The 19,693-nt window shown below is 33.5% G+C and overlaps 1 protein-coding gene and 1 long non-coding RNA gene across 2 annotated transcripts; both read right to left on the minus strand.

Annotated features, from left to right (window-relative positions):
* Positions 1-1,807: 1,807 nt before the first annotated feature.
* LOC120135334 lies at positions 1,808-2,816 on the minus strand. Its single transcript, XR_005517241.1, has 4 exons — positions 2,746-2,816; positions 2,480-2,610; positions 2,310-2,374; positions 1,808-2,045 (listed from the first exon to the last, which is right to left on the minus strand). It is a non-coding gene; the product is annotated as an uncharacterized LOC120135334 (long non-coding RNA).
* A 10,497-nt stretch (positions 2,817-13,313) lies between these two features.
* LOC120135333 (transcription factor MYB78-like) lies at positions 13,314-14,331 on the minus strand. Its single transcript, XM_039151613.1, has 3 exons — positions 14,181-14,331; positions 13,963-14,092; positions 13,314-13,883 (listed from the first exon to the last, which is right to left on the minus strand). Exons 1-3 carry the CDS (start codon positions 14,329-14,331, stop codon positions 13,364-13,366), a joined length of 801 nt encoding a protein of 266 aa, XP_039007544.1. The 3' UTR covers positions 13,314-13,363.
* Positions 14,332-19,693: the final 5,362 nt, after the last annotated feature.

Genomic DNA, 19,693 nt, shown 5'->3' on the forward strand with positions numbered 1-19,693 from the left:
TAATCAATTGAGTACCAATTTTGGGCGTTGTGAGGGTGTTTATCATTCCCCACACGTAATCGATCCCCGAACCCTTTTTTTATTACAAAAAATAAATAAATCTCCGGTTACACGTAGATTGATTAATCTTTTAAAATGATGTTTTCTTAAAAAAAACTTTTTTAAAAGATATGTTTAGGTATTCGACCTACCTAACTCAAAAGGTCGATGGCGACTCCAAAACATTTCAAAACATTTTCAAAGAAAACCCTCAAGTCGTATTAAGTTTTTTCTCATCCGGGTGAAAAACAATGTCGACAACTATCCTGCATTAATATCAGTGAAGACTAAGTGCATGTTCTTGTATACTATATAACAAGTCTTTGGCTCTTCAACCTGGAAAATGATTTGAAGATATATTTTTACTGATGAAAATTAGTAATGAACAAAGGGAACTAATTGATTCGGTATCGAATGAGTATATTATTTTTGTTCTAGTATTATTTAATAAATTTTAAAAAAATAATATAATCCTGAAAGAAATAAAATGAAATTTATTGAAAATATTAAATTTTCAACAAATTACTAAATAATTTGTCAAAACTGGACCGTTGTATTTAACAAAAATTAAGATGTCAGTTCAATTTGTAATAAACACACTCAAGCATTTAACGGAAATATTTGATTATGTTAATCAATAGCATTAACTATTAAAATTTTATAAACTTCGAGGTCAGTAAGTTCTTAAGTTTTGTATAAGGAACGGATGGATTCATAATTAAAATATGGGTAAACAACTTTTTGTCATTTAATTTTGTCCATATTTATATTTTGGTATCTAATTTTAAGAATTTTCAATTTCATCATTTAATTTGGAATTTTATTCTTTTTATCACTCGACCATTAAATCTTTAATATTGTTATTTTTTTTACTAAACTTGTGTAAAAATAAAACTTCAAACTTTCCTCTAAAATTTAATATTTTAGACTCATTTTTGTTCATTGACATTAGAGTATTTTATTGTAAATCTACATAGTAGAGAGATTGAGAAGGGAGAGAAAAGCAATGGTGGATGTAAGTAGAGGTGAGGGTGGTCAAGTGCCCGTATTGAAGTTCAAATTTTGTTGGGTAATTATTTCCTAGCAACTTTTATTTATGCAAGCCCTCATCCTACCAAACGTAAACCTCTGTGATCTTACCTCCGACTGCTTGCTTCTGCTATTAATGAACCTTGGATTATTTTCGAAGATTTTAATGTTACCCTTCATCTGTTGGATCGCTCGGGTTGTGCTTGCTCTGTTAAACCTGATAAGGATTTATCCTCTACTGCTTTTTGATTCTGGCCTCCAAGACTTGGGGTTTTCTGGTCCAAATTAAACTTGGTATAAAGGTAATTGCTCGGTTTGTCTTGATCACAACCTTTGCAATCATCTCCGGCTTGAGGCTCATCATGACACGATCGTCCATCATCTAATGCGCATGAAATCTGATCACAGACCTTTGTTGATTTGTCTCGGCCGTAATTCTAATAATTCCAAAGTTTATTAGTTTCGGTACTTCTCTGGCTAGTAGAATCACAAAGATTTTGCGCTATTTGTCTGCAATAATTGGTCTTACACCGGATCAATCTCCGATACTCCTAATCAGTTCCGTTCGCCAGCCTCTGAGTGGAATTATGGTTCTATTGGCAAAAGGAAACGTATGATCATGACAAGGCTTCGTGGCACACAACTTTCCCTTGACATAAAGAGGACTCCTTTTCTAGTTGTCGACACTCATTTTTCCGTCTCGTTTTTTTATTATATATTTATTGTTATTATTACTTATTATTATTACATATTTTGTAGCCCAATTACAACAAATCCAGGAACCCAGAAAATTAATTCGAATCAGCCCAAGCTCGGATATGACCCGTCAGTCATCAGAGGTGCATGTGTGCTTCATTGCTGTTCTCATTCACGTGTATGAGCTGCCACCAAATGTCCTGCAACACCATCACGTGAAGCACCCAAATCTTCAGAGAACGTCATTGCATACGCCAAATATTTAACTGCTCCCATCAAACCTTCACCAAACACAAGGAAAATAACAGAAGATGACAAGAAGATTCGGTGAAGAAGAAGAAATAAAATTGGGGTCTCTCGACCAGAAACGTGGGGGGGAAAAACGTTTCAAGCAGAAAAAAAAACCATTGGCAAGCAGAGGAGGTTTTCTCAGTTTTTAACAGATACGAAGGGGAAACAATTAAGGAGGTAGCAGGAACCATTAGCAGGAAAGAAACAGAAAAAAGAGAAATCAACCAAAAAACACTCCCTTTCATTGTACTCACCGAACAAAAGGAGGTTTCGTTGTAATCAAAGGGGGCTCATTTTCGTTCTTGTAATCACAGATTTCCTAAAGAAACGAAATTTCAAAAGCATTTTATTATCTTTCGAAAGATCATTTTTGTGCTTTGTTAACGAAATAGAAATTAAAAATAAGAGGGGTTTGATTCATTACCTGAGCCGAGGAAAGAGTTACCTTCGTCGAGAGGAGGAATCCCGCCGGAGTCATCGGGGTAAGCATCTGAATATTCCAATAACCCTTATATCCCTTAAGTTTTTGTATTGTCCATTCTTAGAATTAAGAACCTTTCAAATGAAATAATAAAAAACCATCTCAAATAAGTTTGGTAGCCATTTGACCGAAATAAATTAAAAGAAATTAAAGTCAGAATCGTTCAAAACTAAAAGATAGAGTAAAGGGGAAGGGATCAGTTTCATTACCTGGTTTTACGGTTGCATGGCGAGAGGGAGAGAGTTGGATGAGAGATGAGAGGCGGCCAGGTAAGTTTTCTGCGTAAAGTAGCTTAGTTTTAGTTTTATTTAGCTTTTATATTAACACTTTAGGGTTAATTAGTATTTAGCCACCAAATTTTAGGGTTAGACTTAGGTTTAGGTCCCCAAAACTTTAACGCGTATTTAATTTTGGTCACTGGTCCTAATTAATTTAAATGTTTGTTTGTTTGTTTATATATATTTGGAATGTCATTCCTATGTATGTTTGAGGTTTACCTTGGTTCCAATACTTATAACTTTGTTAAGTTGCATGTTAGTCCCACGGTATTTTTATTTTATATATATAAGCCTCATACGTAGTTGATTCTTGGTGTTGTATATATATATTTATTTGGTGTATTTTAATTCTATTGTTTATACGTATGCACACTTATTAATGCACACATTTGTTAGCTCTTTGTTATCATGGTTACACATGTCACTTTAAATCACCATGTAATAATCTTTCATTCATAAGTGCATACACTCATTTATATCATGTCATTTTTCCTAAATTAATACTATGTTACCTTCGGTGATTGGGTCATTATTGAATTGTTTTTTTTTTCTTTTATGATTTGTGTGTTGAGAATGGTGAATGAGTAGAATGATTAAATGACTTTAATTATATGTTTTTATGCATACCCTTGAATTTTAGCACATCATTCAATTAAATTGTATGATAACCTCATGAATATAACGCGAACTAATTACATAATCGGATTAAGGGTAATATTCGAGCATTTTAATATTGTTGTAAAGTGATTGTCTTAACGGATAAGAAAGTTACTTTCGATAATTTTAAAATGAAAGTCTATCCCGCAAAGTGACACCAATTAAATCGAATCCATTTTATAAAATTTGGGGAATGAGGAAAAGATCATATTCTTTTAATTAAATTCATTGAGAAAAGACAGTTAGATCGAATCTATGGTCTCGTCTCTTGATATTTAATTAATTGAATATCCTTATTCTCATTAAATATTAGTAAATAAATAATTAATCAATTGCTTGATAGTTGTTTTTTTTTTACTTTTGCATGTGTTTTTAAAGGGTTTTCAAAATAATAATGTTCGATCATAAATAATTAAATATTATTATTTTATCTCTAAAAATTATTTTGGGTGTTATTATTTTGAAATTTAAAATGAAATTTTAATATTTTTTATTTCGATTGGAGTAAGAATCAATTGCTTTAAGGTATGATAGATCATTTCTTCTCGATAGGAAATAATTAAATATTATTATTCTTTCATCCAAAATTTTGAAAAATATTATTTTAGGGGATCATAAATCAAATTAATTTTGAACGTATATATTTTATTACAAAGACAATTAATTAATCGACTAGATACCGATTTAGGGCACTGTGGGGTGCTAATCCTTCCCCACGTGTAACAGACTCCCGAACTCATTTTCTGGTAACACGGACCTAAATTTGTTGTTTTAATTAAAATTAATTTTTATTTAAAATGACAAAACGTTTTTGGGTGCCCAATCACACCTTAATCAAAGATTGGTGGCGACTCCTCGAACCGTATTTTTATCATAAAGGAATTTCTAAATTTTCGAAACGAGAGGTTTTTTAATCACATTCATTTTTAATTTAAATTTAATCTGAAGAGAATAATTAAAATTGGTGTGGTTTCCAAAATCTCACCCGGGAAAAAAACCGTTTCGACACTAGTCAAACTTGAACAACATTTACTTGCCGAGCTTGAAGAAACTCTTAATCAAGAGGAACTTATTTGGTTTAAAATGTCTCGTGCTGAGTGGATTCAATCCGGTGACAAAAACACCAAATGGTTCCACAATCGAGCAGTCCATAATAAGCGTCGGAATAGAATATCATCTCTCAAACTATCAAATGTTTATTGGTGAAATAATGATTCTATTATCTAAAAGGAAACAATGCGCTTCTTTCACCATCTTTTTTAATCGGAGCATAGCCATACTGAAAAGTTTCCTCTTCATGGTCTCTTTCCTCTGATTCCATTTGAGGAGATGATATCATTGATTCTATCCCTATGCCTGATGAAATCAAGAATGCTTTATTTGCGATGGCACTTTTCAAGGCTCCCAGTGCCGATGACTTTCATGCACAATTCTTTTAGAAACACTGGTCAGTGGTTGGGCCTTCTTTATGTGTTCTCATTCAACGAATCTTTGATGGCGATGAGATTCTGGAGGACATAAACAAAACAATGCTTGTCCTAATTCCTAAAGGTACCTCACCTAGCCAATGCTTGTCCTAATTCCTAAAGGTACCTCACCTAGCACTTTCTCTGATTTTCGCCCCATCGGGCTCTGCTCAGTCATTTATAAAATCATCACCAAAATCATTGTCCATCGTATCCAACCGATTCTGTTAAGGCTTATTGCTCCTACCCAGATTCCTTTTTTATCAGTCAGGAAGATTCATGAAAATATAATCTTAAATTAAGAAGATATTCATAATATGCGCAAGAAAAGAGGGAAAACGGGATGAATGGCCGTTAAAATCGACCTTCAGAAGGCCTTTGACCGACTCAAATGAAATTTCATTCAAGATACTCTCTATGAGGCTCACTTTCCTCCTCGGATTTCTGATCTTATTATGAGATGCATTTCTACTTCCTCTATACAAATGCAATGGAATGGTGCTTTGAGCCGTCCCTTCTCGCCCACTAGAGGGATAAGATAAGGCGATCCTATCTCTCTGTATTTATTTGTCCTTACCATGGAGAGACTTTTGCTCATAGGATTAATCAAACTGTTGCTAACGGAACCTGGGTGCCTCTTCTTGCTCGAAATTACCCCTCTTTGTCACACCTATTTTTCGCGGATGATCTAATCCTCTACAGAAAAACTACAGTTGATCATGCTCGTCTTCTTCAAAGCATCCTTGGGGAATTTAGTCATTTTTCAGGCCACAAGATTAATCCGTAGAAGTCCGAGATTTACTTTTCCCCTAATACTGAAGCTGTGATTGCAAATTCTATTTGCTCTACCCTTGGCTTCATCCACGTCATTGATCTTGGTTCCTATGTAAGTGTTCCGGTGATTCACAAATGTGTCACGTGCAGCTCTTTCCTGTACATTCGGGACAAACTTGAAAGGAAACTTAACTGTTGGACAACCTCCACACTATCCTTTGCCGGGCAACTTACTCTTGTTAAGTCGGTTCGAACAGCCATTCCGACCTATTTTATGCAATCAAGCATGTTTCCAACTCAAGTCTGTAATGATATTGAGTGCTTAATCCGTAAATTCCTTTGGGGTTCATATAATTTTTCCCTTTTTAATTGGAGTTTAATCGCCCAGCCTAAGTCATGTGGAGGTCTCGGTATTAGATCCATGCAACATCATAATATTGATCTCCTTTGGAAAGTCTGCTTTGCTTTGACCAACAACACGAATGATTTTCTGATTACTATTCTTTGTCATAAATATAAAATCAAAGATAAGTGCCCTCACTCCATTTCGAGACCCAATTGCTCCACACTTTGGGGTGCTCTTTCAAGAATTTGGGATGCTTTCTGATCCCATATTTCTTGGTCTATAGGCAACAGTGTTAATACTCTCTTTTGGTTTGATTGTTGGATCTCATCCCTTGGCTCTTTTATTAACTGGATATACGGAAATACTCTCATTGATCCAAATCTGCGTGTTAGTGAGGTTATGCTCAACTCTGGTGATTGGCATGGGAACTTTCTCCAACAGCTCATAAATCCTGAACCCTTAAGATATTTCCATTCTATCCTTCATCCCTCCACTTAAGCTGAGAATACAACTAAAAGTGTCTATCAAGCTCGTATGAAATCTAAATAGAATAATCATAATAAAGATTGGTTAATTCCTTGGAGAAATGGTGTTCCGGAATGATTACATTGCTTCTTGTGGTTTTCCCTCAACGATAAGCTTCTATCAAATCTAAATCGATATCGTCGTCACCTCTCAGACAATCCTTTTGTTGCGGAATACGGCTATCGGATAGAGCAAAATCGCAACTGATAATTTGAGAAAATAAAGATGAAGGTAAAGAAGACACAAATTTTACGTTGGAAACCCCATAAATATAGGGTAAAAACCACAGGAAAAGGTAGAAGAATTTCACTATGAGAAAATAGGAATTACAACTTCTCTCGATTTAACAAGGAGAAACAATGACAATTCTCTCTTGATAAAAAAGAGAAAACAACTCTCAAGAAAACTCTCTAAATTCTCTAGTATTGGAAGAAAACTAGAATGATTTGGGATGATTTTGAAACTAAATGGGTTAAGGTATTTATAGTTGAAGCGTAAAGACTAATCTTATAAATACCCTAAAGTACAGGGACTAAATTGGATAATTTTCCCTTACCAAATTCAGCAAAATCTGCTGCCACATTTTTCAACAAAAACTGCCGCTTTTGACTTTATCATTCGGTGCATTAATGCACCGAAAGCATCTTGGACTTTCAACAATCTCCCACTTGAAGATTTGGTGTTGCTTACGTTTCTGACAGACCACAAGAGGATCGACACTAAGTAAATTTATCAGCATTGATCGCCTTCGTCATGAAATCTGCTATGTTGTCTTTGGTATGGATTTTCTGCATATCTATCGTCCATTCTTCCACCTTTTCACGAATAAATAGTACTGAACTTGTATGTGCTTTTTCCTTGAATGAAATGTTGGATTCCTTGCTAAATGCAAGGCGCTTTAACTGTCACAAAATAGAGAAACATACACTTGATTGTGCCCAAGCTCTTCTAATAGCATCTTCAGCCATATTGTTTATTTACTGGCTTGTGTAGCTACTACATATTCTGCCTCTATTGTGGATGTAGCCACAACTGACTGTAATTTTGAAACCCAGCTTACAGCTCCACCGGCAACTTTGAACACATATCATGTAGTAGATTTGCCTTAATCCAAATCCCCTGTATAGTAAGAATCAACATACCCATTGATAAGTAAATTTGATCCTCCGTAACATAATGCAATATTTGAGGTCCCTTTGATGTATCTCAAGATCCTCTTTACTATATTCCAATGCTCTTTGTTTGGATTCGCCATGTACCGACTAACCACTCCCACTGCTTGTGCAATGTCTGCTTACAATCTTGCATGTTGAATCGTGACAAGATCTTCTTCAAGTAATTCTTTTGTGAAAGCCAAATCTTCCTATTACTTCTATCTCGGTGAATTTGCATCCCTAGAATCTAGTTTGCTGATCCCAAGTCCTTCATTTCAAATTTCCTAGCCAGTTGTGCCTTCAATTCTTCAATATGATCTTTGTTGGATCCTACAACCAACATGTCATCCACATACAACAACAATATAACAAAATCGTTATCACCAAACCTCTTGAAATAAGCACAATGGTCTGCATCAAGTTTGTTGTATCCAAGGCACATAATGAAGGAATCAAATCTCTTATACCAACACCTCGACGCCTGCTTGAGAGCGTACAGAGATTTGTTCAACCTGCAAACCAAGTTCTTCTTCTTTTTCTTTAAAACCTTCAGGCTAGAGCATATAAATCTCTTTTTCAAGATTTCCATGAAGAAAAGTTGTTTTAACATCTAGCTACTTTAGATGTAAATTCAATGTAGCACACATTTCCAAGACTACTCGAATTTTTGTTAGTCGAACCAAGTTCTTCTTCTTTTTCTTTAAAACCTTCAGGCTAGAGCATATAAATCTCTTTTTCAAGATTTCCATGAAGAAAAGTTGTTTTAACATCTAGCTACTTTAGATGTAAATTCAATGTAGCACACATTTCCAAGACTACTTGAATTTTTGTTAGTCGAACCACAGGAGAAAAGATTTCATTGAAATTAATACATTCTTTTTGAGCATATCCTTTGACCACCAGTCTTGCACGATACCTCTCCACTTGATCGTTACCATTTGCTTGATTTTAAAGACCCATTTATTACCAATTGGCTTCCTTCCTTGTGCTAGTGGCACAATGTCCCATGTATTATTTTTATGAAGGGCTTCAATTTCTTCTTGCATTTCCATTATCCATAGTGAAGCCTGGAATGTTGATGGCTCACAGTCCTCTATTAAAAGGCAATATGCAATATTTCCTTTTATAACATAATTTGAGTGCCAATTGGGACGTCTTTTCACACGATTTGATTGACGAGTTGTTCAACCTTCAGAACTCTCTGGTTCTTGTTCATCATGTGATGGTTCTGCTTCAGAAGAATCTCCTTGTTCAAACTTATTTTCCACAATGAGAAATTTCTCCCATCAAACTTTTCAATATCAAATTTCGTTTTCATAGCTTCTATTATGGATAGCTCCCACTATTTCACTATCGTGAATAGTTCTCTAGAACCTTCAAAGAATGGGTAATACCTTCTTACTTTCTTATGTTGGAGGATCCACCTTTTGGTGGCAACCATAAAGATAATAAGTAGATATTACACACTCAAATCTAGCTCTGATGTCAATTGTTGCGGAATACGGCTATCATATAGAGCAAAATCGCAACTGATAATTTGAGAAAATAAAGATGAAGGTAAATAAGACACAAATTTTACGTGGAAACCCCCTAAATAATATAGGGTAAAAACCACGGGCAAAGGTACAAGAATTTCACTAAGAGAAAATAGGAATTACAACTTCTCTCGATCTAACAAGGAGAAACAATGACAATTCTCTCTTGATAAAATGGAGAAAACAACTCTAAAGAAAACTCTCTAAATTCTCTAGTATTGGGAGAAAGCTAGAATGATTTGGGATGGTTTTGAAACTAAATGAGTTAGTGTATTTATAGTTGAAGCTTAAGGACTAATCTTTTAAATACCCTAAAGTATAGGGACTAAATTGGGTAATTTTCCCTTACCAAATTCAACAAAATTTGTTGCCACAATTTTAACAATTTCTGCAGCATTTTGACCACTGCACATTGGTGCATTAATGCACCGAATAAATGTTTGACTTTCAACACCTTTTTGTCATTTTTGTGTCGAAGCTGAAGAATCCACTCTTCATCCTTTACGATTGCCCTAACACCAAGCTGTCATGGGAGTCTTTAATCCATCGCTGCAAGGTTAATGATTTCTTGAACTTGCCTCTTGCACAATGGCTTTTTACAAATTTGAGAACCTTATGTCTATTTACTCCAAGGAACGAACATACCCTGGAGTATTTTCTTCTCTTCGTTAATTTGATAATTGTGAAAAAAAGGAATACTCAGATCTTCACTGGTTCCAACATTTCAAGAGACAGTCTAGTTCGCTTGAGTCTCTATTAGGCTAATTTATACAATGATCCTTAAACTATTAACAAATTCAATGCTCGTCCTGGTTCGTCTTGGAATGCTCCACCTTATGGTTGAATTGTGCTTAACACAGATGGAGTTGTCGACACAACTACCTCCTTCGATTCAGCATGCGGACTCCGTAAAGGGTCCCTTGGTAACTAGCTTGGAGGCTTTTCTAAACCACTTGTTATCACTTTAATTGTCCAAGTCAAACTATGGTGATTATTCGAAGGTCTCAAGCTTTCCTGGGCTCAAGGTTTCAAAAAAATCCAACGCCAATTTGATAGCAGCGATGTCTTCATGATGATTTCCTATCAAACCGCTACCTCAAGACCTCTTCCTCTCGTTTGTGCCATCGCTTTCTTACATGAAAAAGGATGGGCTATTGACTATAAACAAAATTCTTTATCACAATGATTGCATCTACCCTTACTTTCACCCTCACTATTAACAAACTTAGTAAAATAAGATTATACTTCTGACCTTAAAGGAATAGCTTTTCGTTTACTTGCAGTCCCTCTTGTGTTGTTGATTTGACTTGAAGCTTCGGTCGTTGAATTTGTAGAATTTGATAAAGGGGTGAAACACTGCCCTTAACAGATGCTGCCATATTGGACATCTACAGCAAAATAAATTGTTAAAAATTAATATGGAACCTGAATGTAATAAATTATTCAAATTTTGTATGATGGCAAGATTAGACTTACAATTAGCTTAATCACTAGCAACTACATCACATTATGTTAAACCTTTTCTTCGTTTCAATCAAACTATTAAACAGATTACATTAACATCCATTTTAAAAACATAAAGATTAAACATCTTTATCACTCTTTCCTCCCTCACTGAGCATCAAAACCACATTCACAACACGTATGACAATGTCCTAGACAACATCAAAATCTTCAGTGGACATAAAAAATTCTATTAAGATCACATATACAACCACTTTGTACATGCATCCTAGCTAAGAGAGTAGAAACAACATCACTTGCATTTTAGAAGCATGTTATCTAATAACTCGAATGATATACAAGACACGCATCTATAAAGCATGGGGGATGAACATAAACATCATGACTACTGATCTAAGTGACATCAAATTCTAACTCAAATCCATTTCATAAAAAAAGCTAGACCAAGGTGATATCAACAACTCCAAAATTATTCCTCACTAGTTCTAATAAATATAAAATTTAATAGTGATTAACAAACAAGAAGCATGAATCATCATTATAACATTCATGAATCTGAAACCCTGACCAATTATAAAACAATTTATTATGACTATACCACCTAAACCACTACAAAAAGAATGTACTTCAATATGGAATTATATTCTCTTTCTGAAAGATACTATGGAAAAAGCTTAATGTCAAAAGCATAGACAGATAATGCAGCAATAAATCTTAAGTGCATTAAACTAAGAAAAAATAGGAAACTATAAAGAATATTATAGTTCAAAATTATCATAGAATACCATCAATTTTATATAATAACTTCAAAAATATAAATGATCCATGCAGAACAACAAAATAAAGAGAAAGAAAAGCACTCAAGAGAATATAGAAACATTAATTCACACTTGAAAATAGATTCTACTGATTCGAGAAATAACCCAAAGTCAGTGACAATAATTCAAACAACCATAACAACAACAAAAATTAAACTTTAATCCGAACCAGCTCGTCTATGTATCAAATTTAGAAAATTCTCCCCATCAATGAAAATCAAATGAGTTGGATAATCCAAAAGATCCTTATGTATAACCCCTATTAATAATAAAACCACAAAACAGAGAAATTTTTAGTGTTTAGCAAGCATATTATTTACGAAAATATAAAAAAAGCTCTAAACTTTGCAAAATCAATGAAGAACTTAAGCTGTTAACTGCTACAAGCTTTGAAAAAACTTGTCCTCTGACATCGACTTGTTAATCGGCAAAAAGCACTTCACAGGCGATAGATAAAGATGGGTAAAAAGTGAAAACGGTGTGAGATTGAGAGGTTACAGAGGTAGAGTAGTAGAGAAAGTGTATTTTCCTAAAAGGTTTAGGTTTAGGTTCAACGGTGAGTATTTAGTTTTGGGATTTTTTTTAATTAATTAATATTGATTTAGGTTTAAAAGTTATTGGATCTTAAATTATTAAGCGAGTTTTAAATGGTTTGGGCTGAGCCTATATGTTATATATAATATATTTAATATTTAAAATATTATTTCGGTTAATCCGGTTAATTAACCGATTTTGAACCGAATTAACCGTTAATCGAATTCTAAAAAAATTATTAAATGTTCCCCGACCGAACTAATTCGGTGGCCGGCCGAATTAACCGAACTAATTTAGTTCGATCAGTTAATTCGATTAAAACCGAAAAATGAACACCCCTACTACCACGTTTCCTTGGAAGGAAATAGCAACCAATTGGCCGCTGCATCTGAAAAGAAAAAAAACATAGCATTCATTCAAATTTTAATGTTAGAGCTGATTGAACGATTTAAGTGATATAAAATAAGTATTACTTTTTAAAAAATTGAATTCAAATAATTAGATTTACACTATATATGTATATTATATTATAATTATATTAAACTAGTAAAAAAATCAATACTAAAATTGTTACATAAATAATCCTATTATTAGGCTTTAATCCGAAAGAGTCAAGTCCAGCAGTAATAGAATGGATTGATTCTTTTGGAACCGGACATGGTTTCAAGGGTTTGGGCAGCAGTCGGGAGATGTAATTGTTTGCTCGGATAAACATGAAGAAAATGTGGGGAAAAAACAAGAGGATTTACAGTATCTGTCTCCACTGATTCTGTTCCCACCTTCTTCTTTTTTTATCTCTCTGTTACTTTCTAATGGAGACACAATACTAAAACAAAAGATTAAAATCTTTTTTATTTATCTCTATTCTACTTTCTAATGAAGATATAATATCTTGACACCGATTAATTTAACATTCAATCATCGACTACGATTCTTTGTTCAAATAAATCACTTATACTAGCCTAGCCCATTTGTTTCTGTCAACTATTTTAAATATATCTTCTGATGATATTGACTCCATCAAGAAATTGTGTGTATTTCTAATTTAAAATTCAATGAAACTTAAACTGAGAAAGTCGGAACAGGAAAAACAGAAGAGCAGAGCACCCTCTCAGTAGTGCTACATATCCGTGTAAACTCTGACTGATGCGTGAATCATTTACATCCCAATTTTGTGGTGTTAGCTGAAATTTAAATCAGATAACAGTATCGCGACAATGTTTTAAAATATAATAAAGTCCGATTCGTCGCGTAAGCGAATTCATGTCATCAGTGATTAATCCTCATCATGAAGCTGCTGCTGTAGAAACCAAATATTCTCTTCATTCCACATCGTCTCCATCGACGACTCCCCACCACCACCAACCGACCAACCATTGCTATGCTCCTCCGTCTCCTGGAATTCAAGCACCCCATCATCTCCGCCCCAAGTTCCCGCTGCCTCATAGTTCGAAACGCTTTGTGGTTTGTAACAGTCCGTCAGGTCCAACACGGAAGAGACATGGGAGTCCGGTGAAGTGACTGATAATTCGGGCAGGGGACTCGGGTCAACCTGGACCGATTCAGACTCAGTCATTATGCCGGTGATGGTGGAAGGTTGACCCGTGGTTGACTGGCATGAAGCACGGATCCGTTCGATCAGACGCGGGATCCAAACGGAACGCATGGCGTCCTTGAATCGTTTGCTGTTAACGTCGCATTTCATCTGTTTCGCCTGCTTCTGGACTCTTGTTCTCCAGTAGTTCTTTATTTCATTGTCTGTCCTTCCGGGCAAGTGTTGAGCAATTTTCGACCACCTTCAAAGATCAAAATCAGCTAAGCCATTCATAATTTCACACGTGTATTAAATTCCAGAAACAAAGGACAAAAAAAAACCTGTTGCCCCAACGAGAATGGAGTTCAAGAATCAATAGCTGCTCTTCCAGGCTGATGTTTCCTCGTTTAATTTCTGGTCGCATATAGTTCAACCATCTCAATCTGCAGCTTTTTCCCGTTCTTCTCAATCCTGCAAACCCATTTCACAGCACAATGTGTCAAATTATAAATAAAAAGCTAAAAAAAATTCGTGGGGTTCTATGAAACTATATATTAACCTGATAAGCGAGCAACAGAGTTCCAGCGACCTTCGCCGTGGATATTGACATACGCCTTAAGCATGGAGTCCTCTTCTTCTGTCCATGGACCTTTCTTCACGTCCATCTCTTTTTCGCTTTTTGATATGAAACTTGTCTTGTAAACATCCATTTTTCAAGACCCAAAGATAGAGAGAAAGAGAGTTGATTTGGGATTGGAGTTAGTGTTGAAGGTAGTACAGGAGCTTACGGGGATTATATAGAGAGCGGGCAAAGATGGGATTATGACTAACTTTAAAACTAAACAATTATTATTATTATTTTCTCATAGTGAAGGAGAAAAAGAAGGCAATGTTTGACAAAAGAAGAAGAAGAAGAAGAACGCACCACGAGATTAATGATAGTAATCCAAACTGATTAAGCTTAATAACAGAAAAACTACTATTTTATTGAACCAATTTGTGAGTTTTTTAATTTGGTATTTGACTGTCTGATAAGTGTTTTATTTAGTAATTATTTTGTTTTTAAATTGCTCTGTAATCATTGGTTTATGTGACTTATTTGTTCGTTTTGATTCATTTTCTGTGCGGGAAGTTAGAGTCTGGAAATTGTACTAAAAGACAGAATTTTACAGTTTTTTATTTTCGGAATCAAAGTTGGATTAGTGGGCATGACTTTGGGCATGAAACATCTGATGAGGCGATGACGTCATCACCTTCTAGAAGATCCAGTCAACGCTTCTAGAAGATCCAGTCAGCGCTTCTAGAAGAACGAATGGATCAGCCACACGTTTCTACAATTCATATTTGAATTAAACTTATGTTTTAGGATATTATTTTAAATATTTTATTTTATTTTATCTTTGTTTTAGACATTTTAGTTTAAATAGTTTTAAGTATTTTAATTATGATTTATTTTCTTTATTTTAGTATTATTTTTACCTTATTTTTTAGGATTTTGAAGGCTATAAATACCATCTCAGAATAAGCCTAGAAATATATCTCTCAACAACTGAGAATTTACTATTCTTCTTCTCTCTAGCTTTATAAAATTCTCTCTTTTAACTCCTTTCAAGTTTTTGATTTTTTTATTTTATTTTAAAGTTTTGTTTTCAAATATTCCAAGTATGACTTTTATCATGCTTAGCTAATTTTCTTTTAAGCCAAAGGCTAAAGCGAATGCTAAATTTCAAATGTGAGAATTATAAGACACTTAAATCGCTTCAGATTTTCTCTTTATGTTTTCTGGGCTTATTTTCAAAACCAAAAGCTGGCGTTGGTCTAGATGTTGTTATGGTTAACGTGAGAAGAAGGATCGGCTTATTGAAATACATTCGACTTCCTGTGAACACACTTAGCAAAATTGTTTGTTAAGAGGAAACTGACATCGGAATCAGTTATTGTTGAAACAACATAATCCGAGTCGGCAGCTTTTCGAACTTCAACGTTTTAAGATCTACAACGTTGTTGTTGCTTAGATCAACTCACAAACTGAAATTTAAGAGTTTACTTGGATATTCGGTATACAAAGCATAGTCACAAGGAATTTTCCTTGTAGACAAGTGGCCGACGTGAATCTTGAAGTAAAGATCTATTTTGATGATCCGAGGAATTTGAGGCAAAACTGAAGTCTGAGGTTGTTCTTACCATAAGTGTAACACCCCAACTCGTACCCGACCCGGATACAAATATGAGGTTTCACATTGACTTTTCAAAATGTTTTTCTTTACAAATTAGCTAAAAATTCAAATTTACCTTTCAAGAAGAATGATGAATATTTTACATTAATTACAATCATATGATTTTACAAAACTAATCAGAGCATATACAATTCAAATCTTTATATGCATGCCAACTATATTTCTTATAACAAAATACATACTATTCAAATACATTTCTGATATAATCTTTGGAAAGGAGAATCCAATCTGTCTTGATCCTGTTTGATGCATCATCTCATCGAAACCTACGTGTGAAACACTCACACGCTAAGTCGTTGACTTAGTGAGGCATAAAAACAAGTATAATAGAAACTCTAGATACTCAAAATGCATGAACATTTACATTCCATATATATTAATATAATACAACATCACATAACAATTTATATAACAAACTATATACATGCATATATATCATCATTAACCTCATGTCATATTATACAAAATCATGTACTATTTCATGTAGCAAATGCATACCTACACATATCTCATCAATATAATCATTCACTTTCTTATAATTTTCAATATTATTATTCTTAATCCATCTTATCATCTAATCTTGTACTTAACATTTATACAATATCATACATTTCACACAGCAAAACACATAATATCACACCAGACTTCTTATTTTATGTATTTTATTTGCCCATGGTACACATATGAGAACTAAAGATATGTAAGTACATTGAGGTTGTGCACATATGTTGTCACCACAGCTCGTATAAATTCCCACTAGGGGCACATAGAATTTGTCCCGAAGGACCACATATATGTCCCGAATGACCACATAGATGTCCCGAATGACCACTCCTTAAGGATCACATATATATATTCCAAAGGAACAAATATGTTTCTCGAAGAACTCAATATATGTTCCAAAGGATTACATATATATCTCGAAGGACCACATAGAACCCTCGACTCTTGGCATGCAAACTATACCCCTAGCTCTCATATCACATAACATGGGCATTATCATTTTGTTTGTCACATATTCATATATTCATATCACATATGCATATAATCTCATGTAACATTCTCATATGGTCACATAGCTCGTGTCATATTCTCATATGGTCACATAGATCATATCACATAGCTGCTATCTTGTTCTCATATATTCACATATATCAAGTAGCATTTATAGTCACATATCACATGTTCATATAATCCCTTATGTACATATCATATAACTTATATCATATTATTATATAGTTACATAAATTATTTATACCGATTCACATGATTTATCTCACTAACATGTATTCACACATATCATGTAACATATACCATAACATATAGCACACATACTCATATCAAACACATGCTTATATTCATTAATTCATGCATTCTAATATATGAAATAGACTCGTCGCAAGTCTTATTTCCATTACCCATCATATAACAACTAGTATGCACTCACCTGGCCTCACTAGTTAATTCAAGCACTTATAACTCTTTCTTGATCGATCTTATCTCATAGGCTCATCCGATACTCATTTCCGATCGATATCTACACAAATATACATTTGATGCGGATATTAGAATTCTAAACCTTATGAATCAATCATCAATAATCTTATTTAAAAGAAACATCTAATTCACATTTTCACTTTGAGTAGTATCGGTACTACAAGCACAGTACCGATACTTTTATACTTGTAGTATCGATACCATCCCACGACATCGATACCCATTTTGAATTCTGAAATTTCATTGCAAGAAATGGTATCGATACCTCCCCATTGGTATCGATACCCATGGTACCGATACTATCACTTCATTATCGATACCCCATGAATATTTATCCTACTTTTTCCTTATGGTATCGATATTGTTCATGCAGTATTAACACCCTACGCATAATTATCACATATTTTACCTTGTAGTATTGGTACTTACTCAACTGATACCGATACTACTAGCCCAGAATATGCTTCACTAACCCGAAAATTTACCAAAGCTTAGTTAAACCTCTCATTTCAAACTTATTTCATACCATTAACTTCAACTATACTTACTCATATCATCTTATATCCATATAACTCTTCGTCATCTTCAATATCTCATTATAATTCTTGAAACTAAAAATCTTACCAAATTTCCAACATGTTCTTAATTCACTTCTATTACTTCTAACTTCTTAATTAGACCCTTGACAAGTGAAATTCAACTTCAAAATCCATTTACTCCTTCTATTTCAATAATTCACTTAAAAACTCATTTTACTTAATCTCTCATAACTTGTAAATCTTTGAGTTTTAAGTCACTTTAAGCTTTCTTTAAGCTTGTATAACACCCATGCTTAAAACCAACCAACAAAAATTTGAAGAAACTAACCAAATTTCAAAACTTACCTTTGTAAATGAAGCTCATGGCAGAGGAAGAAGACAAACAAGGTTTCCAGACTTCTCTTTTCTTTTTCTCTCATTCCACGTGTTAATATCCTTTATAAAGGAAAGATAAAAATCCTTCCTTTGAAAAGACCAATTTACTCTTACTTCATTCAATATTTACTAAATCATCATTCACAAAATATTTCCAATTAAGTCATTGAACTTTTAAATTTTTCGAAATCAGACCTCAAAGTTTCAAAACATATATTTTAGTCACTAGCCCTGATTTTGGGATGTTACAATAAGTTTTCTTTATCTCAATTTATTTTATTTATTTATTTGTTTATTTAATTTTTATCTATTATATTTCTTTAAACAATTTAAAAAACTCTCCCTTTTTATCTTTATCATTATCTTATTATTATTTTATCCTTATCTTCTATTTTAAACTAATTATATTTATTTATTTTATTATTTTATTCTTATCGTTTTATCTTTATTTACAAATTATATCTTCTTCTAAATAAAAAAATTCACTAAATCATAAACATCAGAGTCTTTATGGATCAACCATGCTTCTCTATTCTACTATCTCTTTTTACTCTTAAGAAGCCGAAATTATTTTGATAGTAAAACGACAGTTATCACTGTCTGACTTCATTCACGCGCACAATTGGACAAAATATTTGAACGTGAACTATGAAGACCAAAGAAACAGGCTAATGGCCTAGAATTAAAAAAGAAAAAGGGGTTTCTTATCGGGCGAGTTGTGTTTGTTTATTATATGCTCTTCTGATATATATGGTTTTGCAACATGCCACTTCTTTCCTTTAAACCTCTTTGTCTTGTTTGTTTGTTTTTTAAATGGCTAACCATTACTGCAATCACGTGTAATGCTTGGGTTTAGTTTGAAACCAGTGATCTTGTCAACAACTTTTAATGGGAATTTTAGCAAAAGGATTTCACTCTTGGCACTGTTAAGTTGGATGCCAAAATGCATCGGTATAATTACCACTACAACTCTCTCTCCCACTTTCTATATATATATATATATATATATATATATATAGCAAAATATCATATAATATTTTTATTTGATGCGTAAATACAACCAAATATTACATTAAATTACATAGCAAAATATCATATAATATCGTGTGAAAATCTTTTTAGAATACGTCAAAACTAAAATATTACACTTTCAGGCTTCAATCAACATGCTTATAGGTGACATACAAAATCTCAGCTTGAACGTTCGTTTTAGGCTTCAATTACGCAAATAAAATATTATAGGGATTAAATTATAATATGTTAATTAAATTCAGGATTAATATATATTTCTTACATTTTCAGCTCTATCATGAAATTAAAATTATAACAATCATTGTAACGTCCCGACTCTCGGGTTAATCCGAGAAAGTGTTAACTAGGCCCAATAACCTTATAGGAAAATTTAACCCATATAGTGTAAGTTT

Source organism: Hibiscus syriacus, unplaced genomic scaffold, assembly GCF_006381635.1.
Source record: "Hibiscus syriacus cultivar Baekdansim isolate YM2019G1 unplaced genomic scaffold, ASM638163v2 tig00110607_pilon, whole genome shotgun sequence".
Lineage (NCBI taxonomy): Eukaryota > Viridiplantae > Streptophyta > Magnoliopsida > Malvales > Malvaceae > Hibiscus > Hibiscus syriacus.

What these genes read in the sequence shown, in the direction of transcription:
- LOC120135333 (XM_039151613.1), bottom strand. Translation starts at nt 14,331, where the DNA reads ATGGATGTTTACAAGACAAGTTTCATATCAAAAAGCGAAAAAGAGATG. An exon ending in CTCTGTTGCTCGCTTATCAG is followed by an intron (nt 14,093 to 14,180) that starts GTTAATATATAG and finishes ATGGGTTTGCAG; the next exon opens with GATTGAGAAGAACGGGAAAA. An exon ending in CATTCTCGTTGGGGCAACAG is followed by an intron (nt 13,884 to 13,962) that starts GTTTTTTTTTGT and finishes TGATCTTTGAAG; the next exon opens with GTGGTCGAAAATTGCTCAAC.